Source organism: Chlamydotis macqueenii, chromosome 4, assembly GCF_036417535.1.
Source record: "Chlamydotis macqueenii isolate bChlMac1 chromosome 4, bChlMac1.mat, whole genome shotgun sequence".
Classification (NCBI taxonomy): Eukaryota; Metazoa; Chordata; class Aves; order Otidiformes; family Otididae; genus Chlamydotis; species Chlamydotis macqueenii.
Window position 1 is genome coordinate 78,285,242 of NC_141559.1, and position 24,668 is coordinate 78,309,909.

Genomic DNA, 24,668 nt, shown 5'->3' on the forward strand with positions numbered 1-24,668 from the left:
TAGTGACCAGCTTCTTTTCTGCTGTTCCTTGTATGTCTTCTCCCACATCCCGGAGTTCCTGTGCTCCTTGCTCTCTCATTGCACATCAGCCCATCGCCTCTAAAACAAGCTGTTCCCGGACAGCCCACAGTTTGAGAAGCAGCAGCCCAAGCCACACAAATTCCAACCACGGCATTCCGCAGTTCCTCCTCATCTCTATAATCCTCTTCTACCTGATGTTCTCTGAACCACACCACAGGACCTTCAGCTTCCCTCACACATCCCCAAAATCGCAGCGCAGGTCCTCAGCTCCCTCCCACAACTGCCAGCTGACCTCGGGACCACATGTGCTAGGACTCCTTCTGTGATACGTGCATTGGCTGTTCCACTGGTGCTGTCAGCTGGCAAGCCAAATTAATGACCAGCCTGTGGAGTTAACACTGCAGCTTTTACCTCTCGGCAGGCACTGCTATGAGACAATCTCCTATCCAGCAGCTAATTCTTAAGAATAATGTAGAAACATAATAGTTGAGACCTCTCTGACCCATCTATTTTGGCCACAATTACTTTGCAGATGCAAAAGTCAGCAGCAGTGGAAAAACAGATTGCTTAAGCCTCATTTCCTTAGGAAACCAGGCTACAAATACAGAGTCAACCCACTCCCCACCCATTTCCATCTTTCAAAGCTCCTTTGAATGAGCTGTGTACCCTGGAAAGCCTTGGCTCTCTTACCCTCTGTGCAAAAGGAGAAGCAGACATCCTGATCGGCAAACCAAGGACTCCCAGAGCTTGACGTAGTAGTTGCTATGTTTAAGGCTACAGAGCTGTGTTCCTACAGCCTGGGCTACAACAAACACCCTCAGTGTACAGGGAAAAGCAAGGAAGTAGTGACATTCATCAGTGAGTTAGGAAAAGCAGCACTAAACAAATAACCACAACAGTCTAAACACTTCTTACACTGCTCCATGCCGGAGGTCTGCATCAATTACAACTGCCTTGAAAAAGAACAAAACAGCAACTGTAAAGAAATCACTGAAGAGTCAACTAATCGTGCAACAGGAGGCAAAAATCTAAGTAAAAGGTTAGTCTTCCTAAAGACTAGGATAAGGATTAATGCTGAAAATCTTATAATCCTATTAGGCACAGCAGCAGCAGCAGCAATCCTCAGTCTGGACTACCACGTGCACTTCTGGTCATTCTTAGTCAAAAGGGAGATGGCGGAGGCAGGAGAAAGGAGAAGGGCAATGAAAGTGTGTGGAAGGACACCGGAAAACATCCACAGGAGCAACTGCAAATGCTACAATTGTTTCGTTTGCAGAAAAGACAAATAACAGGTTATTTGCTTCTACTCCTGATGGGAGTAGTCCCCAGTAAAGGGATGTTCAACTCAATCAAGAAAACAAAAGTCAAAAAGGAGGTGAGAAACCCTCTCTACTGCCAAGAGTTAATCTGTAGAACTGAGTAACTGTATTTATTTATATAACTACATGACATAGAATTTGGGGTTTGGTTTTGGTATTTGTATTCAAATCCACCACTAAATGAGAGAGGAAGGGATGAAGCTTCCCATATTGTGGGGTTTCCTGATTATCAGGGGAATATTAAAGCAACTGAACTGCTGTTCTTTAGCAATCTCTGTCACATTCCAGGGGAGCAGCTGCACCATCACCAGACCTTCCTCTGTCTCGACTTGCCAGTACAGCCACAGCCAGCCCTGGCTACTGTATCCTTCTATTCCTTCTCTGGATCTGCTGGTGCAGTGACCTGACCACCACAGAGCACAGGCTAACCCAGATGTGACAATATTCCTAACGACATCTAGGTTATAGACTGGAGTTCAGCATGAGAGCTGGCAGCAGCAGCACCTGGGAGGGTTTCATGTAGTGTCTTGAGTTCTGATGATTTGGTGATGCCATTTTCCTCATGAGGGGCCTGGTCCTACAGCCATTTACCTGTAAAATTAACTCACACTCAGCAGAGCAGCCACTGAAATAAATGGAAAGACTCTCAGCGATCTCAGGAGTATTGGCCAGGACTCAGGTTACCTCCAGAAATGCCTCCATATCCATTATCTTGAGTCTTCTGGATGGTAACCTACTGTTACAGCACAGTGCCATCCACATCCCAAGCCATCCAAGTTTTGCTCATCTAGTTACCATGACACCAGCAGTGTTTGGGGTGCCCAAACATTTAGGACATTGTACTGCTACAGCATAAATAGAACAGCCCTTACTTTACTCATAACTAACTAATGTCTCCGTATCATCGGCACACAGCAGCCAAGATGGCAAACTTCTGCTCAAACACAGAGATGGATGCATTTAGGAATCATTGAAATATTTCATATTTCCTCAACACGATCGCTGGCTAGTGCGTGCTTCTTACGCACGGAGCAGCAGCTGAGCTGTCACCACGCCAGCACTCCTCGCTGAAACAGCCAAGAAGGGTGCCAGTAGGTTTGCGTTCCTTATTATCAGTCCTAATTAAGGTTCACACAGTGCCACAGATTAAAAATAAACAGCACTGTCTTAGCATCAAAGGTTCCCAGTTTAAATCCAACAGCTGTGGAAGTGAAAATAAGCAGCGCACGAGGTCAGGGAAAGGGTTAATGCGAGCGCCTTGACAGCCCAAATGCCTGATATTCAAAAAGGGACTTCCATGGAAGAAGCACCAGCTGCAGAGGAGGCGGCTTTGGGCTGGTATTCCCTGGGAGATGGCTCCTGCAGATTCTTTGTGGTCATTTTGCAGCAGAACAGGTCCTGCACGGTGGCTCCAGGGCAGTCAGGAACTTGTCTGTTCACCCTCGGGGTGCAGCTGTGGCCATCTCCACCCTGGGCACCAGGAGACGCAGATCCTCAGCCATGCCAGCCTGACACCCCGACACACTCTGAGAATATCAAATGCGCACGGTGCCTCAGTGACAAAACCATCCTCCAAGGAAAGTGCTTGGCCCTGACACCTCTGAGGCAGGTCAGGCTCACTTCAAACTCCATTTGCAACTGGAATCAAACATTCTGGCAACGTTGGTTCCCTGCTGCAGAGGACAACCATGCAGCTGTGCCCATGTCACTCAGGCAGTCGTGCACTGCCTCCGCGGGTACTAACAAGGTGTAAAGCTCCACTTGAACGGTTACCCAGCACGTCCCTCTGCTTTAGGAAACATTCCTCCCCACGTCCTCGGTGGGGGACCTGCTTAGCTCTCTGGATCGCTGAAACCTTGTCCTCACAAGCGCTTCTCAAGCACCATGCACATCCACAGCACCAAGGAAACAGAGGGCAGGCCCAGGAGAACTCAGCATCTAACACACCGATGCTCCGCTTTCCGTCCAGATCCACCTCTGACTTCTCAGCCAGGCTGCTACAGAAGTAAACCACACACTTTGACTTGGTTAACATAACCTAACAGCAGGTGAAACCTAATCGCTCCTCTTGGTGAAACCGTGGGGTAAAGCGACGCCCGACTGTCCTTCCAGCAGAAATAGCAGGAGCAAGGGCTGTCCTTGATGCTTCTAATTTAAGCAGTCTTGATCCTCCCAAAGCTGCACATACTCCTCTCCAGTTGACACCACCTTTTTTTTTTTTTTTCTCAGCCAGGGCACTCCTCACATGGAAGCTGGAAGACGGCCACGCTCAAACAGGTGAAGAGACACGGCAACAGGGACGGGTGGAGGAAGTGGCCTTGGCCAGCCTCAAGCTATCACACAACTATTACGTTTACTCACATTGAGATCCCACATCCAGACTCGCCTAAAGAAGGCAAATATGATTTCCTTTTCCACAGCTGTTCTTATTTTAGCATTTCTCTCTTCTGCCTATAACAATACTACTGATGGAGAGATCTTGTAAAATAGTTGGATCATTAAGATAAAGCACCTGATGACAACTAAAACCTGATGCTCCTACTAAAACTACCAGCACTGAAGTATCTCCCAGGGCTGACACTTCCACGGACACCCCTGAGTGCCACATTTAAAGCCCAATAGAGATTAAGCAGGTACTTCACCCTTCCCAGGGTTATTGTTCCAGGCTGCCTTCAAACTCAGGTAGAATTGCACCAGTTTACACACAAGCCAACGTTTCAAAGTTTTCTTTGCAGTCCTTCAGAATAGAAAAGGTCTGTGTAGCTGCTACAAAAATATCCCTTGGCTCTGCCGCTATTTTAGGAAGCGAATTTATTGCAGGTAGACGGCTTACTAAGCGGGTCTGTTCTACTTCACGCTGCCTTTAGTGGAGCTGCTTGGCCCAGTGGAGATGGGCTGCTGCTGAGCAAGGGGAATTTGTTGGCCCCCAACGCAATGTTTTGAAGGAAGGGTCTGCATGGAGAGTGTGTAGGGCTGGTGTGGGGCCATGACCTGTTGGTGAGAAGCTGCAGTTTGATAGGAACGCCGCTCCTGGCACACGCCACGAGGCTCTGAGCAGCTGCCTGAAAGAGATAGTGTTTCGTTGGCCTCTTCGGAGCCATTTGCCCCATCGCCGCTCCTCCCCTCTCCACGCTTCAGCTCAGCAAGAACACAGGAGAAAACAGTCCGCGGGGGCACTGAGCTTTCTCTTGGCGCTGGCACAGCCCACCGCTTCATTCAGACCCTTTCGAGGGAGAAAAAATAATTCATCAAAGTGTGACACTGAGGGGAATAAAATCTGTGCCTTTTAAAGAAGAAAACATTCTCTGCTATGTGACCGGGTCAGCTCTTCACCCAGCTTCACTGCTCCAAAAAGGCAGGGCTTAGCATCTGTGTGCCCCTGATGTTTTCTCCATCCAGTACTGACCGTATAGTTCCTGCTTGGAGAGCCCTGTCTTTTTCCAAGCCAAATAAATGGCCATTTGAAAACGAAATGCTATGTTTTAAACAGTAAGTGCTGCTTTTCCTGACTCTGGAGAGGGGGATGTTTATGTGGAAAAGGGCTTTTTTAGAAGCACTGACATTATATTCCAGAGATGACAGATGGTTTAAAATCTGTATTGTGAGTTAGCCTACAGATTTATGGTAGGCTCATGACACAAAAAGGAACAGAAAGAAACATATAACCTAACCAAACTAATTTCTAGGCTAAAAAAGGTATAAAATATGGATTGCATGTCGACAAAGAAGCTCCGCATCATTTTCATATAAAACCACAGTATTTTGGAGTTATTTTAACTGATGCTACATGAATCAACCTTTAGGAAGTGTAAACACGTACAGAAATCCCAATTTAGAGCACAATCCTACACTGTGCATCCTAAAACTCACTTCAGGTTACAGAAATCTTTCACCATCAAACCAAGTTCTAGCAGTGGCTGAGGAGGTGGTAAGAAATACAAAAGCTCCTGTTTGTCTCTTCTTCATTGAAAGAGAACTTTAGAATTCTAGTGTTGTACTCACAGGACAGAAAACAGGAATAAAAAATTAAACTAAACTATAACTCGTCCAGATCAATTGCAACATGATCTCCTTAGAGCAACGTTACTTCAGCTTCCCGGGGACAGAATATTACTAGAAGTGCTTAACCAAGTACAAGGAATATTTTAACTCACCGGTGTGATTTAAAAATCAAACCAAAAGACCTCTTGGGCCCAAATATTCAGCTAAAGCCATGAAAAATACTGATTTCCCATGGGTTACCAATGGTTTAGTCCACTGACACAAATCGAGCAATCCCAAGGCTGCTCTGAGCAGCACCGGGTCTCAAGAGATCTCCACAAGCTCTTGGAGGAGGACGGAAACCTCGGTTAAGTCTCTACACGAGCCAAGGAGAACAGTTTGCTATACAACAAGTACCGCTACAATCATGGCCAGCTTGGTGCGAAACATCCTGAGGAGAAAATCTTACTACTGTCTGGACATTTCTATAAATATGCTAATAAATTAATAATACACTGCATAACTCTCCTTCCATCAGTAACTGACTGTAACTTCTTACGTCTCTGAGGACTCCAGAACATTAACTGGAAAAACCAGAAGACCAAACATTTGGAGGGACCAGCCACAGTGAAAACGTGTGGGACCCAACTCCATCGTAAGCGCTACGTACCAGCCCTAGTATCTAACGCTAGTTAAGTAAAAAAACCAAACAAACCAACTCTCACCCACCTTTAAAACATCTCTTTCATTTTGACAGCACATTTCAAAGGAGGATTTCAGACGGCAGTATAAATATTAGTGACCTGAGTATCTAAGCCGATTGCACTTCCATTGATTTCTGACGATTTCTACTTCATTGGTGTTTGATCTCGATTTTAAGTAAGGACAGGGAGACTCAGTTGAAATTATACAGGAAGGTTACGTCAGGGACATCAACAACATCCAGTTTTAAAGGAAGAGTGTAGGAAAGCTAAGGCAAGACGATTCTACAGGTAATTTCGGAATACGCAGACCATCTCAACGCTTGCATTAGGACGGGCGTGGGAACGTCACATGCTATAGATAACAGCTGCGACATTACAGGGAGTTCGCAGGCCACGCAAACCACATTTCTCTTTATGGCCCACAGACACAGATTGGTATTTCTTCTGGGTACTGTAACAACATTTTAGGGAGGGGCTGGGCATCTGCTTTTTTTACTAGGACCTGCCTTTTTTTTTTTTTTTTTTTAAAGGAAAGAAAGGAAAATGAGACACTTTTACACAGCTTGAAAAAGAGACTTCTAGTCTTTTCTCATATGCATTTGACAAGGATTTCTACCACGAATTTAATAGAGTTCTTTCCTCCGGGGTCTTTTCTCATTTCATTCATCCTTTTTAATCCCTCAATTTTATATGGCTAATAAGAGCATCTTAATGAAATGCATGGTACAACTGAGATAAACAAGGAGGGAGAGATCTGCAGCTGGAGCTAAACTGATACAGCCTAGCCTCTGGTCTAACCTAGACATAAAAGAGAGGAAATCAGAAGGAAGCAAGCCTCTATGCTGAAGCCACAGATCACTAATGAATAATCAGAGCTCCTGGCTACACCTCTGAATTCAGCTTCAACTACCAGTAAAATTATTTGTCTCTAATTAAAAAAAATTACAAGGAAAATGACCATTTACTGGATAATCCTAAATCACAGTGTTAGGATAAGTGATAAAAAACAGCAGGTAGGCACTCTAAATAATCCCCTGAAGTTCTGAAGAGTACGGGGGACAGCCAACGCTTTGGCTTCTGTGCCAGAGTGCCTCATCGCTCGTGCTCACTGGAGAGGAAGAGAACTTCCTCCAGGGCTGACTCCAGAGGAACCAGACTTGCCCAGCACCTAAGAAGCAGCACCCATCCCCTGCCAGATGTAAATCTTCAGCCCATTTTCGCCTGTATCAACAAATGACAGCTTAGATATTAAAAAACCTCAACAACACTAAACCAAACCACTGTAAACACCTTTCTTCCCCACACTCTTCCATCTAAGAAGAGGAAGAGCAAAACCTATGTGACAGATATAATTTCCTGTGCTACTGGACACTGTCCAAGTGAAAGAATGGTGAATGTAATATAAGAAACAGCAACGTGTCCTTTAGGCTGGAATCACACAGTAATTTAGGTAGGAAGAGATCTCTACAAGTCTTTAATCCAAAACAGGACCGACTTTGAGTTTACATCAGGTAGATCCAGGCCCTGTCTGGACAAATTTTCAGTATCTTCACCTCTGGATCCCTGTTCCAGTGTTTGCTTACCCTCACTTTGAATAATTCTTTCTTTATATCTAAACAGAATTTCCTTTATTGAAACTTGCATCCACTTCCTCTCACCTTTTCGCTGTCCGCCTCCACCAAAAGCCTGGCTCTATTCTATCTGTAACAACCCACCATGTTTTTGAAGCGAGCACCAAGATCTCCCCTTCGCCATCTCTTGTTCAGGCTGAACAAATTCAGCCTGCTCACCTCTCCTGGTGCACCAGTGTGCTCCAGCCCCCCTTTCACTGGACTCACTGCATCCTGACGGTACCCTCCTTATGCAAGGGAGACCCAAATGAGACACACTACTCCAGCCAGACACTGTCTCACACTTGGCACATAGAGGGGAGCAATTACTTTCCTCAACCTGCGAGCTAACCCTCTTGCTAAACTAATCCTGTATTGAGATCTGGAGAACAGCAGCACTGCACCTTTCCCATCATCAGAGGTGCAGAAGAGACAGTGACCTACTCCCTGAATGAGGAGGAGACTTTTCCTTGCTGCTTGGAGAACCTTCTTGCTCAGCCACACCACACCCTTTCCCAAAGGAAAAGGGCATCATCCCAAGCACTGCCCTCCCTAAGGAGCTAAGCTGGGGTCATGGCATGACAATAACAGACGTCACGCTACAGCAGGACTCTGAAAATGCTGCTTTTAGCCTGCTCCAAATGAGCTGCTGCAGTAGCACAAACCTCACTCAGCCACTTACAAAATAAAACTTGACTGCCAAAGGAAGCGTGTGAAGTACCATTGTCTGAACTGTAGGAATTAACATGGACTGAGTTGCCACTACCATAAAAGCTTTTAAAAAAGGGGTGAGGAAGATGAAATTAATATTTACAAACACTTATTGCTTTGATTCTCTTGCTTAGCTGCTTCTAGTGAGCTAGAACAGCTACATTGCCCTTATCTCTACAGCCACATACCCACAGTGTCAGCTTTGTGTCATTAACTGTGCAGGGACGCTGCAGAAGGTAATGGCTTTATGGTAATGCTGTTGCATGAGCTATTTTTGCATAAAGCCACAAGTAGGGAGGTCATTATCAGCTTATTTACCTCTGTGCCAAACACCATAGCCCACAGTACGTATCTGGAGATAAAATCACACATCCTTTCTTTTGCTGGGAAGCTCACAGAGAAAGTAAATTACCCATACACATGGGGAATAGTCATGCTATGACCATTTTTAAAAACATCAGAGGCTGCAACACCCAGCAAAGCCTTGACAGAGCTAAAACTTATTTAAAGGGCTTCCTTAAATAACAAACTCCACCGTAGTGCCTAAAATCACCCTTTACCAGTTGGAGAATTGTAATTTCAAGTTAAATGAAGAAAGAGTAAATTAAAATGATTCTAAGAAGAGCTATATTCAGCACTTTCAAAGGGTTCACCTATGTTAGTGACAGGACAAACACACACCCCAGGATTCAAGAAGCTTTAATTTCTCTGACCTGAAGAGGCTTTTCAGGACTATAACTGAGAGCACAGAAGTATCAGCGTCTCTGTAAGTCTTACCACCCTCAGTTAGTTCTCTCCAGGCCTTTGGGAAGTAGTTAAGTTCCCATATCCCCAGTTTACAGACTGGTTTCTCACAGGCCCAGCTGAGTAATCCCCTGGTTGGACATTCATCAAGCAGTGCTGACACGCAAAAGCTGCGTCTGTTGTGCCTTTAACTTGCTTGGGTTGGGCAGGATATTGTCCCTGTTTCTGGCTTGGAGCATACCAGCATACACTGTGGGTGTACTAATATACTCTCAGGAGATGTAGTTGCATAGCCTGTAAAATTCATGCCATTCCCTCAGTAACACTTGCATGTTGCCCAGAGCCACAGCCCAAGTTAAAAATCTCTGACTTGCAATTCACTTTGCAGCTGCATGTGACAGATATAACTCATGCAGCTTGCACAGGATTCTAAAATATTTTTGGTCTTTGCTCAACGAAGAGTATATATGTAGAAATGTACACATCGAGGCAGAAATATTGGAATTAGACACATTTCCTCACCACTCTGGGATGCTTCTTAAAATGCAAGGCTTCTTTTCTGAACTTTGGAATCTCCTTACATCTATTTAACTTGCCAACCTTACAATTCATCCCATAACTGAATATTCTTCTGCTACAAAAATAATTATTTCCCTGCCCTTCTCAAATAATTTTATCTCATTAAGTATCTCCAGGTTTTGTATTTCTTGACCAACATCCAATTTCTTCGTTTAATTTCTGGTGTTTTCCTACCTTACCATAGCTTCTCCCTGAAGCTTAACAGGTTAAACACTTTCTCGTTACACCAAGGACTCTCGATTTCAGTCCCTGCAGTGTTTTAGTAAGTGAACTTTGGGTCTTTAACCAAAGATAAGACGGAGGAAGGGGTTTCTTTAGGCTTCCACCAATTTTCATAGCACAACTACCGTTCATCTGCATTACACTTATTAACAACCGGCTGTTACCTAAAGTGCAGGAGAGACTCCATAGCAAGGACAGGCATCTCAGGGTGCAGCACTCCATACTGAGAGCTTCACGACGCCAACTGAAAATCATAGATTTTGGATAGAGAAACTCCTAGGGTAAAAATCCTTAGAGAAGTCTGAGACAAAAGGCGATTTTCAGAGATGACAAATATCTACAGGTTCTACTGACCGTGCTGGAAATTAAATGGTTTTCACCATGGGAAATCAGCAGCTTGGTCACAGCCCAAGGTAAAGTCAATGTGAGATCTGGAAAGAGGAGTTGCAATTTCTAGGCTATGGTTCTCTGCCAGCCTTTATCATCTCCATCATTACACTTAGATGATCTCACTCCGTGAGCCCAGCTTAGTACCGCAGTACTGCCAATTCTCACATTTGTTCATTTAATCTCATCAGGTGATTTCTTGGAAGTGATTATAGAAACATCTCACTTCAAAATAAATTGTCAGACTCAAATGGTTTCTCAGAAAAGAGTACGCAAACAATCTTGCAGGTTCAAAGTACAAATCAAAGGATCTGATGCACAGAAAGATATATACGCACATATTATAAAAGTCAGGATTTCAAATCCAGTCTCACAATTTGGCAAAGGGGTGAGGGGGTTTCACTCAGGTCTTTTAATGCCTCCAGCCAGCAGTATTGCTACCCAGACACTCAGTCTTCGTTCTGACAGAAGATGTCATGTTCCCATTTGCATTAAATTTTGATCTCTCCCAGACTTCTCATCTCTTTCTGAATTTCAGGCTTTGGCTGAGAGCATTAGGGAGTAAAAGGGATAAGCTACGCCACTCTCTTCTATTCTGCATTTCCCCAAACACAAATGTGTTCAGATCAAAGCCTCTGACACAGGCGTAGCTCCGTTCTTAGACCGTGAGGAACATCTCTTTGTTTCAGGCTTGGATAAAAAGCCAGTGCATTGTACAATTCACAACAGTAAAGGCTTTGCCTCTCCTCCTTCCTCTGGTTTAATGACTTCACCTCTTTTCCCCTCTCACCTTCTCTTACACATATATACCTTGCAGCTGGCAGCTACTCAAAATATAAAATGAAATATAAACTGAGGCTTAGGAGACAGATGGAGACTTCACAGAAATAACTTTAGAGGAAAGCAAAGGGAAAGACAGCCAATGCTTCCAAGTCCGTCACAGAGATTTCTAAGTAAGCAGCTGCTTGAGAAGGCAGCTCGTACTTTTTGTGGGAACACCCACGCTGCCTGCTATCTTATGTATGCTTTGCCATCACTTCTTTTTCATTGTATTACTGCTGGTTTAAACGCCACAGTCCAGTGCTTGTTCTCCCTCCCAGGAAAGGAGATTCACACAGAAGGACGACAGTGTTGCAAGTGCCACTCTCCAGAAACAAAGCATCGCTATTTTGAAGTGAAATGGTTAATTGTTTCACATACAACATGTAGCTGTATAAAACGTGCCTCGAGAACTGCGTCTTCACAAGCTTCAGCCATTTATGGACTGACTGCCCAGAGTGAGGTTTCTTGGTTTCAAGAATATACGTAAAACACAATAGCGTTTGAATAGGGATCTGATTTGTTCCAGTCAAGTATCTGCAAACCTCAGCAGAATAATAATTGAAAAAGAATGCTGAGCTATTCCAGTGGCTGTATAGCACATCTGAGTGCAAAAACCTCAGGACACACTACAGTAAAGAGAGGAAAAGTATCTAATCTGTAAGTAAATCCTGGAGGGGGTGGGAGGAGAGAAAGAGGTGGGAGGGGGCAGAGAGAGAAAGAGATTTTACAGGGTGAATTTACATCAGATTAGCTGTGAATCATACACAAACCACAAGGAAAGCTGACTGGTTCAGTTTCCAGTACTGTGCAAAATCTGGCATAGTATTTATGTACTTAAAATGCATGTCCTGCCTCATGGACAGCAGGCAAGATCTTTCACCCTGGCTGTATGCAGTCTCTCAACCAGCTCTGCTCATTCTGCAGTGATCAAGGAATAATCTGTAGAAATATGCACAGGGTCTGTACCATCAGTCACGTCTGTCACATCCCCTTGGGCCCGGGAAATGGCTGTCAACGAGCTTTTGGGATTCCCAGTTCTGGAAAGCCTGCAAAGCAGCACTGAAAGGGGTTTACGATAGCCAGGATCAGGGATGCAAGCTAAGAGCTCATGGCAGCAGGCCCTGGTTAGCTAGCGGGCTGCAACGCGCACCCTCTCTAGCAGACCTTCACATAAGCGTACATGGATGAAGCATGAGAGATGACAAGAGTTTCTCCCTGTCTGAGATGATTAAAATTGCCTTTAAAATACACATGCTTGGGTGGTCTGCAATAAGGCATTAGGCTTCTTTAGACTGAATCTAAAGAGAAGGGCGATTATGCTCTTCATCTCAGCTTTCAGCAGGTATTAACATTCACCAGAGAAAAGCTCAATAGTGAAGCTCAACAGAGGGGTCCAGATCTGAGGTCAGAGATCTTGATTCCAGGCTTTGGGACATCCCATTTGATCGGTTTTCGTTTCTGAACTGCAGGTAAAGCCATATGCCAATCTAGTGGTGAAAATTCCCAAGACAAAAATGAACAAAAGGATAAAATAACTGTCCTGACAGAATCTTTAGGAGCCCTCTATCCCTCAATCTGTCACTGCTCAAAGGGCAGTTTAACTGGAGGCTCATAAGGAACAGAAGTCCTCTATTGTCTTGAACAGGCCAATTTCTGCCCTATAATACTCAATTTTCTATGACCCAGCTGAGGGCACCCTCTACAAGGCCCTCACCATTCTGAGCGACAATCACAACCTCAGGATTCTGACCTGGGTAGATTTACCCTGCTCACTGACTTCAACAGAACTGCACCAGTTAACACAGCTTGAAGCCCTGGGATTGCTTTAGGGATAAGAAAATTATTGAGGTTTGCATTGAATCAGCATTTTCCAGCTATTTATTCCCTCTGTCTGCAGAACATCCACCCTTGGTCCTTCAGGTTTACCACAAGCCAGGACCGGGAATTTTTGTGGCAGTTCTTGTTAAAATTTGGCAAGGCACCACTTAGCCTACTTCCACTGACAAAACAGAGAAGCTGCAATTATTCTAGATATGAACTAACTTTTTTCTCCCTGGTTTTTTTTTAGAAGGCTACATGGAGAACTTTTCTACTCAATTCCATCTTTTCTGTTCGGATGATCACTTTTCATTTCACAAAGATTCTGTAACTCTGATCGTGTGCCTGTAAAGCTCTTTTGAACATATAAAATGATACACTTATTTGATTGCTAGATTAGAGAAAAAGAGTTGGTGCAACGCCTGTTGGATCTAAGAATCTCCAAATCTTCTAAGTGAATGTGTGGCTACTCAATTATCTTCAAGTGTTGAGGCGCTAGGCGGTCATTACAAATTCCCATCCAACAGGCAGCTGTAACAGAACACACCAGTCACAAGGATCTCAAAATGCTATCCCAACACCGATGAAATAAGCTTTATCTAATGCAGTGAGATGGGAGACTACTAGCGCAGACAGAGGCACAGCCAGTAAGGCACAGAGATTCCAGTAGGCCTGTTCAAAATCACCACAGTAGTCTATGTTACAGATTCACAACAGTTACAGCTACATACTTCTACAGCTCTGGATACGTAAGAGTGAGATTATATCCTGAGAAAGGATCATTAGATCACAGCTTCTCCCTAAATCATTAGAGTCAGTAGGGGATTGGTTTGACTGATTGTAATCTGACAGCTATGAAGAGAGGTTAGCACAATATAACAAACATGAGAAATCCCAACATCATTTATGCAGGAAACTATTTACTCTTATTTCATTGTCATGTTTTTAAGGTATCTGTTTTAAATAACAGCTTCCTCTCTGCATTTGATCCTACAAGAAAGGCGCTTTCTGTATATAGGACAGCAAAGTGTGTTGCCATGGAAACTATTATGATCTACTTAAATTCAACAAATCCAGCCTTATGGGGCATACTCCCCTGAGTATCTCAATTTAATTATTAATGTTCTTCCTAAATAGCAACATCCTTCTGTTTTGACTGAAATCCTTATAAGCAGAGTGAAAACCATAAACCTGGAAAGTGGAATGCTTTGTTCACCTGCAAAACTGGTGCAATGAAGCCACGGAGGACGCAAACAGCCTCCAAGCTGCTCTGCCAGTGTGCTTCAGCTCAGACCTAGATGGATCATCTGGAAGGGAGAACGTCTCATTCAGTGCCTGTGTCCATTATGTCCCTGGCAATCCCTGCTGCGATTTCCAGCAAAAAATACGAGCGAGAACAATGGGGTTTTTTTGCAAAGGAACATGTTCAGTGGAATCCAAACACTGACCATCAATCCGTTTCCATATGGCCACAAGTCTTGTGCTCATTCTCCAGCTGTGCAAGCCCAGTGAAACCATTCTACCTTTTCCCATGAAACATATCACTAAACCTAAAGACTTTTAGCCTCAGAGTGGCTCCAACATCCATGTTTTTCCTTCAAGCGTCACCACAAATTCTGCAGGTAGATTTTAGGAGCCAGATGGTGCTACCCAGGCTGATCTAACACCGGGGATAGTTTCTTGTGGGTCACATAATATGGGTGGCTCATAGGTCTAAGTTTAGACATGTACAGACACATGCCCTCCCAAGTCTACAGCAGAAGAGGCAGCAGGACAAGCAGAACTTATCCATGAGCAAGACAAGGCTCAAGAGCCTTGAGCTGCTAGTCCAAAAAAGGGCCCAAGGCTGACTATGGCCCAGAGCAGCCCTGCAGGAACCACCTGAGGCAGAACAGCAACCGTATCACTCTGGCTGTTTAATGTGACCTGCAGCCTAGGTAAGCTGCTCTCCCAACACGCTCACAGCGAGTGTTAGGGCATTTGTGCCAAAGACATCGAGACAAAGGTAGCAATGAAATGTTGTGATTACAGGAGGTCATCTTCCTGGGATTGCTCTGCTCTTACTCTTGACCAGATGCTTCCCATCCATCCTCTCCAGAAGGGCATTCCTCATGAAATGCCATCCAGGATTCCTCGTTTCACTCCTCCATGAGTGCTTCTCAGGGACTGACAGTCAGGAGAACTCTACCACAAAAGAGGTTGATCCATGCAAAACATCCCAGAGCACCTGTGAACTTTTGACCACTGGCTTCTGTAAAGCAGAACTGATAGTTCAGATGGACAGAAGTTATCACTAAGCCCATTTTACAGGTACCAAGTTAAGAAAGAATAAATAACTCGCCCTCTTCCCACAGGGAGTTTTGCAGCACCACTGAATCCAGGCTCTTGGTATTCACAAGTCCTTCCCTCCTCCCTCATATGAGGCTGGTTATTGGTCATAAGCCTCCCTCCAAAACATGAGGCAAGAAATGACTGTCAGTTTTTGGCTTTTCTCTAAAAAAAAAAAAAAAAAAAAAAATATTTAGAGGCTGGAAACAAGAAATCAAATAAATAAGCTCAACTGAGCTGAATGAAAGGAAGCAATACTATGAACTCAACAGAGTAGAAGTGCTGCTTGAGCAGGAGCTGCAACTGTTTGTTGACGCCCACAGCACTCAGTTGCTTCGTAGACTCAAAGGCAGGCTACACACGTTGCCCTGGAATCCCTGGGACCCATCCAAAAAAGCACAAAATTCCAGACATGAGGGGCATTCTTTCTAGCTCCTCACAAATAGATTCTTCAATGCTGGTTTTGTTGTCCTGTAAAATTTGCCATTTTGGAAAGCAGAAGATTACTGTTGACTCCATGAGAAAGAAGGGGGAAGACAAACTGCAGCTTTACTCACCAGCTGATGGATTCCTTTTTTGAAATTGGTTGGTTGGTTATTTATTAGCAATTAGTGTATTAGCAGTAAGGGACACAGCAAGCAAGTAGGCAGCATTTGAAGAAACAAACCTTTACTGAGCGTGACACCAGGCCAGCGTTCCCAGCTGTCCCCCTGTCGCTCCCAAGAGTCAATCTTCAACTTGACACCTAATCCTCTGCCTCCATACAAATGCATGTCCCTTCTGAAACATAATCCTTGCTCTTCATTTCTTCTTACTGTACAACCAACTTCTCTCCTTCTTCGATACCATCCTTGCCCTTCTTCTGGCTAGCTGGCAGCTTTTACCAGCCTGCAGGTCGCTGCTTTACCACCCACATCAAATTAAGATTCCTTGTCCTCCCCTTCTAGAACCTGCAAAATGTGTCTACAAGAAACAAAAAGCAGGCTGCCCCACTAAGGAGATATGCCTGCTCTGAGCTTTCTCTCAAAAGATGGAGTTGTTCCGCGCACAAAGCTCGTGGAAATACCACCCATGTTTCTAGTTCTAGCATGCCACTCCAGATCGGAAGCGTTTTCTTGGGTCTTGCCTGCAGAATGAGGAGGCGTGTCCTGTTATCTCACTTCTTCTCTTCAGAAGCACACAAGACACACAAAGATAAAAAACAGTTTTCATCTTGTTGCTTCTTCTAGTTCATTCTACCACTCATCTCACCATCTGTTTTGCTTATATTTCACCGGTTTAAACTAGGAGCTCCTCAGAGCAGGAATCTTGTCTTACTACATGCATGTGAAACACCAAAACAGAACGTGAACACCGTACCAGTAATAACGTCACAAAGAAATTACCAGGGAGCACAGGATGAGTCTCATAAATGATTCACCTAGAAGGCAGAGTTGCATTTATTCCTACATTATTTATTTTTATATCTCTACAGAACTTAGGAGAACCAACTAGAGACTAAATCCTCTTGTCTACGGTGCTGTAAAACCAAAAATACTAAATGAGAGTTCCCATCCAAAAGAGTTTACAATCTAAACAGCATATGAGGAATAACAAAAGTATGTGACACCTTCCTCTGTAAGATTTTGCCACGTGTTTTGCTTGCAAAGTGCCCAATTAAATGGATGCATGTCTTCATGAAGCCATTTCATCTCAGAAGACCTATGGGAAATCTGCTGAGTGGCCCTGATCAAGCCCAATGCACTCAAGACAAAAGGAAATCCACACTCAAGTCCTAGCTGCCTAATGAGGACATAGAAGAAATGTTGACATATAAAGGTTCTACGGCAATCCAAACTGGCCAATACTTCTGCAGCGCCCAACTCTTTATCTACCTTTATGAGTAGCCTGAAAGTTCCCAAGATACCACCTCTGTCTGCCGAAAGCATGGAAGCAGAAACACAAATGCACTGCTCAGTACCTAGAAGCAATTGCTCGAGAAGTAGGAGCCATGATTAGATGTCCTCCTTTGTCTTCGTTGTACAAAGCACTTCCCCTTGATCAAACAGCTCTCTGTGCAACACATGACCTTTAATGGAAGCTCCTTAGAGATGTCTGTCTCCTTCTATTAACTGCAGTAAGAGCACAGAGAAGTGTTTCTCACCTCTCCCAATCAATGGACCACTTGAAAAGAAACATACAGCTCATTTTACATCCCATTGTTGCTTAAGGATAGATGATAAGTAAGTCACATGGAATTGGTAAAATGTTGAAGTGTTAGTACTTTACAAAACCATAATTCAGTAGTTACAATTACAAAACTTGTAACTAAAAATGTAGTAAGAATTTGTATCACCTGATTAAATTGGTTAGTACATAACTGACAGCCGCCTGTACGAGGAGTTCCATTTTAGAGCTGAAATGTTTTCAAGGAGTGCCTGAGGTTTTGTGGCCTGCCAGCAATCCGTGGCCCACAGGTTGGCTCTAAATCTCCCTGCTGGGACTAAGTAACCAATTTTAGGTTGTGTAGACTCAGTTTACACAGTAGCCTGAATCAGGCAATCTGGTTGTTGCACTCTGCTGTCTATGACACTGACAACAGCACTGAGGATCTAAAAAGGAATAGGTCTTTATTCAGAATATTCAAGCCTTTGGTTGTTTGACTGCTTCAGGTAGCATGCAGTCTTCTTCTATCCCTCCCACACCCATCACAAATCCATAATACAAGCCACAAACACAATGCCCAATTCCCTTGAACAGATCCCCTTTCATTAATGTATCGATCAAGGAGCCTGGAAGAAATGTATTACCTGTTACCATAGGTTTTCTGTGGAATACTGGACGCATCACTTGATCTCTCTGTGCCTCACTGCTCTTACCAGTAAAATGGCAGTAAAAGTCACACTTGTGACACAATACTTACTAAATTAATACTCTGAAGTGCTTTAATACAGTGAAATGGAAAGGGTCCCAACAAAGGCAAAATACTGTATTAAGGCAGCTGCGAAGGCCAAGCCCCTTCCATAACTTCTAGTTGGGCAAAACAGCCTTCCTTACTAAAGCAGGACTAGAAACACTTGTGATGCGCGTGCAAGAAAACCTTCCCCACTGGGGCCAAGAGCATTTCCAGCACATCTGTGCTTACGCAGGAAAATCTGGGTCACAGTTGACAAAGCGGCAGGCAGCGTTATCCCCTGCGGTGTGATCGGCACAGTCACATCTCACGCGAAGGGCAAAGCAAATGTGGCACCTGCGCTGGATGCTCCTCTGTCAGTTACTGTCCCCAACAGGTTCTGCCCCCTCAGCGGAGCCGTAAAGGCTGCGGCAGAGATGCACGTGGTGGACGTCGAGCTGAGCTGGGAGCCACAGAGATCACTTGCTCTCCACGGCGAGGGAGAGCAGCAGCGCAAAACTGCAAGATCCGTCTCAGAGGGATTACACCACCTTGTTGTATAGGTAACGTTTCGTAGGGAGTTCTGCACGTGTGGCAGGTGGTCTCTTCCCACTTCTCAGCTTCAGAGCACGTGAAAGAGTCTACTGCAACCTCTTCCCACAGCCTTAGTCAAGAGCTCAAGCCACATTAGGTCCACTGATATATTTTCAGATAATTCTGCAGCACTGGTGTTGAGGCCTGAACACAGCAATAAGCGCCAGAATCCTTCACGCCAGCTGCCAGCACCAAGCGAATAACGTGGGCTGTGCAGACGGACCTTCACATACGCGGTGTGTATCAACTGAAACCCCAATGCTGACATACCAACAACCAACAGCACGGGCTGTACTATGCCTTCACGAGAACAGCTCTCAACCACCTGAGCAGACTCTGCCTCTGGTAAAAAGGACAGAAGTTATCATTTTCTACCCTCATATAATATCTGTTATATGACTTCTGTTTTTCTTTTTCATTCATAAATCTCTTCAAGTTTCCCATACACACAAAAAACAGGAGGAGGAAGGATCTGCTAAGTTTCTCTAAAACAGAAACGCTTTACTGATGTAAGCAGCGTCTTTTGATTAAATCAATGTCTGACTCAGTAGCACTACGGATTTACACCAGCTGAGGATGGGGGTGGCCGATCTCCCCTACCCTTGCTAAAATGGCATCACACTAACCACAAAAGAGAAAGCTGAGAAATTGTGACAGGGAAGGAAATTTCACTCCAGTTTAAAGAATTCTTTGGTTCAGTTCAGACCTACCCATTTCCAGCGACAGCCGTAAGAAAAGACATCTCTGATAAATCTCCAAATCCCTGTTACTTCCCCATAGCGCTGAGAATTCCCAGTAAACATATCTGAGGTTGCCACCCCATTTCACATCAAACCACAAGAGATCAGACAGGCCTTTACTGATGTTTTGATTTAAAAGAAAACAAATAGAGGAAAAAAGTATTATTAAGGCTGTGGGTTTTCACCATAAAGAACGTTATTTAACTACTTTATAACCATTTTTTTTAAGCTCCTCACAGCAGGAATTCAAATGCCCAAGTCACACAGTATCACCTCAACTATCGATGACCTGTCTGATCCAGTCCCACTTCTGCTGACGTCCCCTTCCTCTGCCACACATTCCAGAATGACTGTTGAAAGCCTTTCAACGTGATGTGCCTAACTTCCAGAACCGGAGCCAAAATGTGTATTTCTGTTCTGCATGATCCCAAGCACAAAAAGCAAGTTCCATGTTCCCGAGAAAATAATAGGATTTCCATGCAAATACAATAGGTTGCATTTGTATATATACACCACTTCTAACTTCAAAATGCTTTGAGGCAACAGCCAAAAAAGTATAGCAGATCAGTAACCATCTAGGATTGCCAGTGCTGTGCTCTGTAGCTGAACTGTACTGAAATAACAAAAACAAATCCCAAGTCCTTCTGCCTTCAACCACTTGAAGCAAAAAAAAAAGAATCTCCTTTGAAATGAACAGGACATGCTACTGATCCCTTCTGGTCTGTCTCAGGGAAGATAAATTCAGCACAGTTCACTACACTTCACAGATGAGGAAACTGAAATACAGGTGTTCCGAGAAGTCCTTTCATCCACATCTGTGATGTACGATGAATAGAAAAGGGGTTGTAACTAACCCAACAAATAACGATGCTGTCCCACTCCAGTTATTGTGAGAGCCAAAGCAACAAATAACTCCAAGATGCCACACTCGCAATTACAGTGATCCCAGATATCCCTTGGCGGAAAAGTCACTTGTAATCTATTACCATGAGAAAATGAACATCCTGATTTTGTTCTCATTGAGGTGAGTGAAAAAACTACCTGGACTTCGGCTGGATGAGAACTGAGGTCTTGGAGGAAAAAAAAAAAAAAAAAAGAAAAGACATCCAGGGACAGGATTATCTTTTTGGTTTGCATTTGAATACTACCAAGCACAGATCTTAACAACAATAGTCTTTAACACACAGCTATGGCAATGTAAGACGCTGCTCTGAAGTTTTTATCATTTCTTTTCTGGAGGTTATCAGCACACAGCTCTGCAGGCAGAACAGAACAAGCCAGCCCTTCGGAGCAGCGTTAACACAAAGTCCAAACACCGAAGTTGAAATTATGTGGGAGATGGTTTGTAGTAAGCTGCCTGACTTCACACAGAAGTGGGTGAGAAGTGCTCACGCTCTTCAGCAAGATTTCAGAAACAAAAATTGCCAGGACAGAGACAGTCACAATCAAATCAGAGATAATGGAAGCAACAAAGCACTCAAGCGCCAAAGCAAAGGATTGCTTTTTGTTTAAAATACCGTTAGCCAGGTCGTATCAGACATAACCTCCATGGAGATCAGCAGAAGTCGTAAGAGCACAAAGCAATATTCACAGTGTGACTAAACCACACCACTTTCCTCATAACCCTTATCAGCTAATAAGATTTAAGGAAGAAACAACTAAATAGGCACAAGCAGGGGAAAAAAAGCCCAACCAGGTGGTCACTCTACTTAGAGCACAGCTATCTGTACTGATGGATCAACCAGTGATTCATAATGAGATGGGGAAACCAGATTAGGCGGATTAAATCTTTGTCACCTCCTAATTGGAAGACCACTGGACACCCGGGAGTCGGTGATCCACCTAACAGTTAGCCTGAGTGCCGTGCTGTACGTATCCCTTGGCCTTCTGGCCCGCACTGCGCTGCACATACCCCTCGGATGCAGGATAAACTCAGCTGGTTAACTGTTAACGAAGGAGACTGTAGGAACCACACTGGTCGCCAGCAATTAAACCACCTGCCTGTCCTCATTTGTCTTCATCTGAGAGCATGGCAACAAGTTCTCTTGTGAAAATTCTTTTAATTTGGAAGTAGAAATGATGACTAGAATTGTTTTGTATTTTTTTTAAAAGAAAATCCTGTAAGTCTCAAAAGACCAAAATGTAAGGTAACCCTTCCACAGACAGATCAGCATGGTGTGCTGCGCCCAGACTGGAGGGCTGTTCCATGTTGCGCAGCTCAGGGTTCCCAGCATCTGAAGGGATGTAAGATTATTTATACTCTCCCCTTTTTCTTTATAATGCAGTTCTAATAAATGGCATTTTAAGCAACACCCTACAGAGTCCGAGTTTCTTACTGGGATCACAATAAACCAGTACCTCCTGGTGCAAAACATCCTTAAAGGATTATATACTAAGTAGCAGCACAAAGAAAGCAGTGATTAAGCTTGGCTTGCTCTAGGTTTCCTTGCAAAATTATTTTTAATTATTGCTACGATTACTAAATGATTAATATTTACATTGTATACTCCCATTATTGTTTTCTATTGAAATTCTAGTACAGTAAATAAATGGTACCACCCTCCACACAGAAAAATTCATACTGTGACACGCTATTCGGAAAAAGCTGAAGAGAACAGGAAGGTTTGTATGTTCAGCTAATTACCTGACTGAAGATGGCAACGGCTCTGTGTCCTGCCCCTATCTGATTTTTACCCAGTCTATGTGTCTTGGATGAAATCACTTGTGTACACGTGCCTGTGTGGAGGCAAGTTAAGTTAAACTACCGTCTCTCTGTAGACATTCTTTGTTCTTGAGGATTAGCTGGGTGAAATGATGACAGTTTTTTTCAAAGTGGAAATTACTCTAGTAAAGAGGAAAGAAAAGCAGCTTTGGACAATACACGCTACATCTCACATTGCCATCAGAGATATCTGCACAGTTATACTGTTCAAATGAAATCATTTAAATATTTAACATGCTTTCCCAGAATGAAGTGCAAATCCAATAACAGCCAGCAATAGCTGCAGCTGAATCCAGATCATATCCCTCCCAGGGGCTAAATTCAACCGTGGAACCCCCCAAAATCTTTGTATCTGACAGCCATCTCACGTCTTAGTGATACAGAGAGACAGCTAAGATCAAGGTGGGTTTTCCTTTTGATGTTTCATCTCATATGGCAAAAGAGGAGACCTTGAAAACGCCTTTCTGGAATTATGCTGATGGTGCAACATCATGGCACGTTTCTTTCAGACAAAGAAAGTGACAGGCCCTTGTAGACCCTCTACAATAAGTTAAGAGCACAACAGATGTTCTTCTGAGTCTGCAGCTGTATGTACCAGACAGAGTGAACTGGCAAATGAATCACCTGATTCCGTGCACTAACCTTGACCAGCCACATTTCCAGAAGGCAGGCAGATCAGCCACCCTTCCGCCCCACCTTAAGCATAAACTCCCCACCCCAGGAATTTTCCTAGCAGCATCAAAAATGCCCTTTTCTCACTGAATCCCTTCTCAGGTGGGGCAGATGAACATATATCTCGAGCTTGTTCCATTTTCCCCTGTTGCTGGAGAAGAATTTCCAGGGAATTGCTACATCTATTCCCACCCGTAGCGCTTCCAGCTATGGAAAAGCTGTAGGACAAGCGCAAAGAGCCACACGCCTCTCCTCCCAGGCTGACAGGTTAAAGGGAAATCGAGAACGTCTTTTGAGAGGTTGGGCGGCAAGGTGCAAAGAAGAAAAGCATATTTGATATTTCTTTTACAAAAAAAAAAAAAGAAGGGGGGGGGAAGCAGCGGCTGGGAGACCCCGCGGCCGCCCCTCCCTGCGCCCCCTCGCGAGCCCCAGCCCCGCTAACAAAGCGCCGCTGCCCAAATCCACGGCCACGTTCCCACCTGCTGATGCTCCCTCCGTTCCCCCCTGCCGACCCCCCGACCCCAGCCCCGTCCATCCCCGAGCAGCGGGCGCTGCCAAGCGCTCTCCTTCTGCCCCGTCACCTTGCGCTGTGCAGCACCGCGGCATTTTGCCCTCCACCCCCTGGTGATTTTCCCACGCTGGAAAAAAAAAAAAACGTTCCGCTCACCCATTTTCTCCCTCACCCACCAAGCAGCCGAGCGCCCCATCCCTGCTAAATTTAGCCGAGCCGCCGCCACCCGCGTACCCATAGAGGGGGCGAGGCGCGGCGGGGACACCGCACACACACGCACACGCACACAGATGCAGGCACACGCGTGGACACGCCGGGCACACGCGTGCAGGTGCCAGCCGGCGGTTACTCACACCACTAGCCTGGAGATGATCCAGGAGACCATGGCGTTGCGTGCCGCAGGGCTGGCTCTCCCGGTAGGGATGGACTCGCCCCGGCTCCTCGCCCGCCGCCGGCCGCCGCCCGAGTGAGCGGGGCGGGCGGCTCGGCCATCCGGTCCCGCAGCCTCAGCGCAGCCTCACTGGCGGCACCGCCGGCAGCCAACGCGCAGCCGGGCCCGGCCGCGGAGATTGGGCAGGGCCCGCGGCCGCCCCCCACCGTGCTGCGCCCCACGGGAGGAGGAGGAGGAGGAGCCCCCTCTCCGACGCTCCCTGCTTCGGCCTCCCCAGCCGGAGAGCCCTGGGCGTCAGCGGAGTTTTCGGGTGCGGAAGGAGGAATGGGAGAGGGCGGTGGCTGCACCAGCCGGGCAGGGGTCCCTTCCCCACGCTGCGGCGTGGGGCAGACACGCGTGGGCTTCGGGACCAGAGCAGCCGAGCAGGACGCGAAGCAAACCCCACCGACTGTTGGGTATCAAAGGGAGGGCAAGGCTAAGGCATGGTCTCCATGGGCTTCTGGGACACAGAGGAAGAGAGGGATCCCCCTCCATGCCCCCAAGGCTTGCGGGCACAGCCAACAAAGGCACTAGCCGCACGATCCAGGTGAATCCCCCAATCTCTCCTCCACGTTAGTTTTCCTTAGGGGGTCTCACGGCTATCGAGTCCAATTTCCAGGAGGAACATTTGCCCACACAGACACTGGCTTGACCTGCCAGGTTGTTCTTCCCTACATTTCTCTTGGGTTCTCCTTCACTGCATTGGCACATGCCAAATGTGATTAAATTGCCAGAAATCATCTTCCACTGCTTTGGTTTTTTTTCTTTTATCAGAAGCACACATGCCCATGGGAATTCATGATGTGTTTTAGTCTTGTGACAACCCTTAGATCTCAAGTTTGCCACCACGAGACCAGCCCCAAGCTTCACTTGAGGCCGCT

The 24,668-nt window shown here is 45.2% G+C and overlaps 1 protein-coding gene across 4 annotated transcripts in view; it reads right to left on the bottom strand.

Annotated features, from left to right (window-relative positions):
* Window positions 1-23,877, bottom strand: part of REEP1 (receptor accessory protein 1) — a 71,016-nt gene extending 47,139 nt beyond the window's left edge. For all 4 annotated transcript variants that reach the window (XM_086746167.1, XM_086746166.1, XM_086746169.1 and 1 more), the window contains exon 1: window positions 23,711-23,877. In XM_086746167.1, the coding sequence (XP_086602293.1) occupies window positions 23,711-23,742 (32 nt within the window). In that variant the 5' untranslated portion in view covers window positions 23,743-23,877. The remainder of the gene's footprint in view (window positions 1-23,710) is intronic.
* Between the last annotated feature and the right edge of the window lie 791 nt (window positions 23,878-24,668).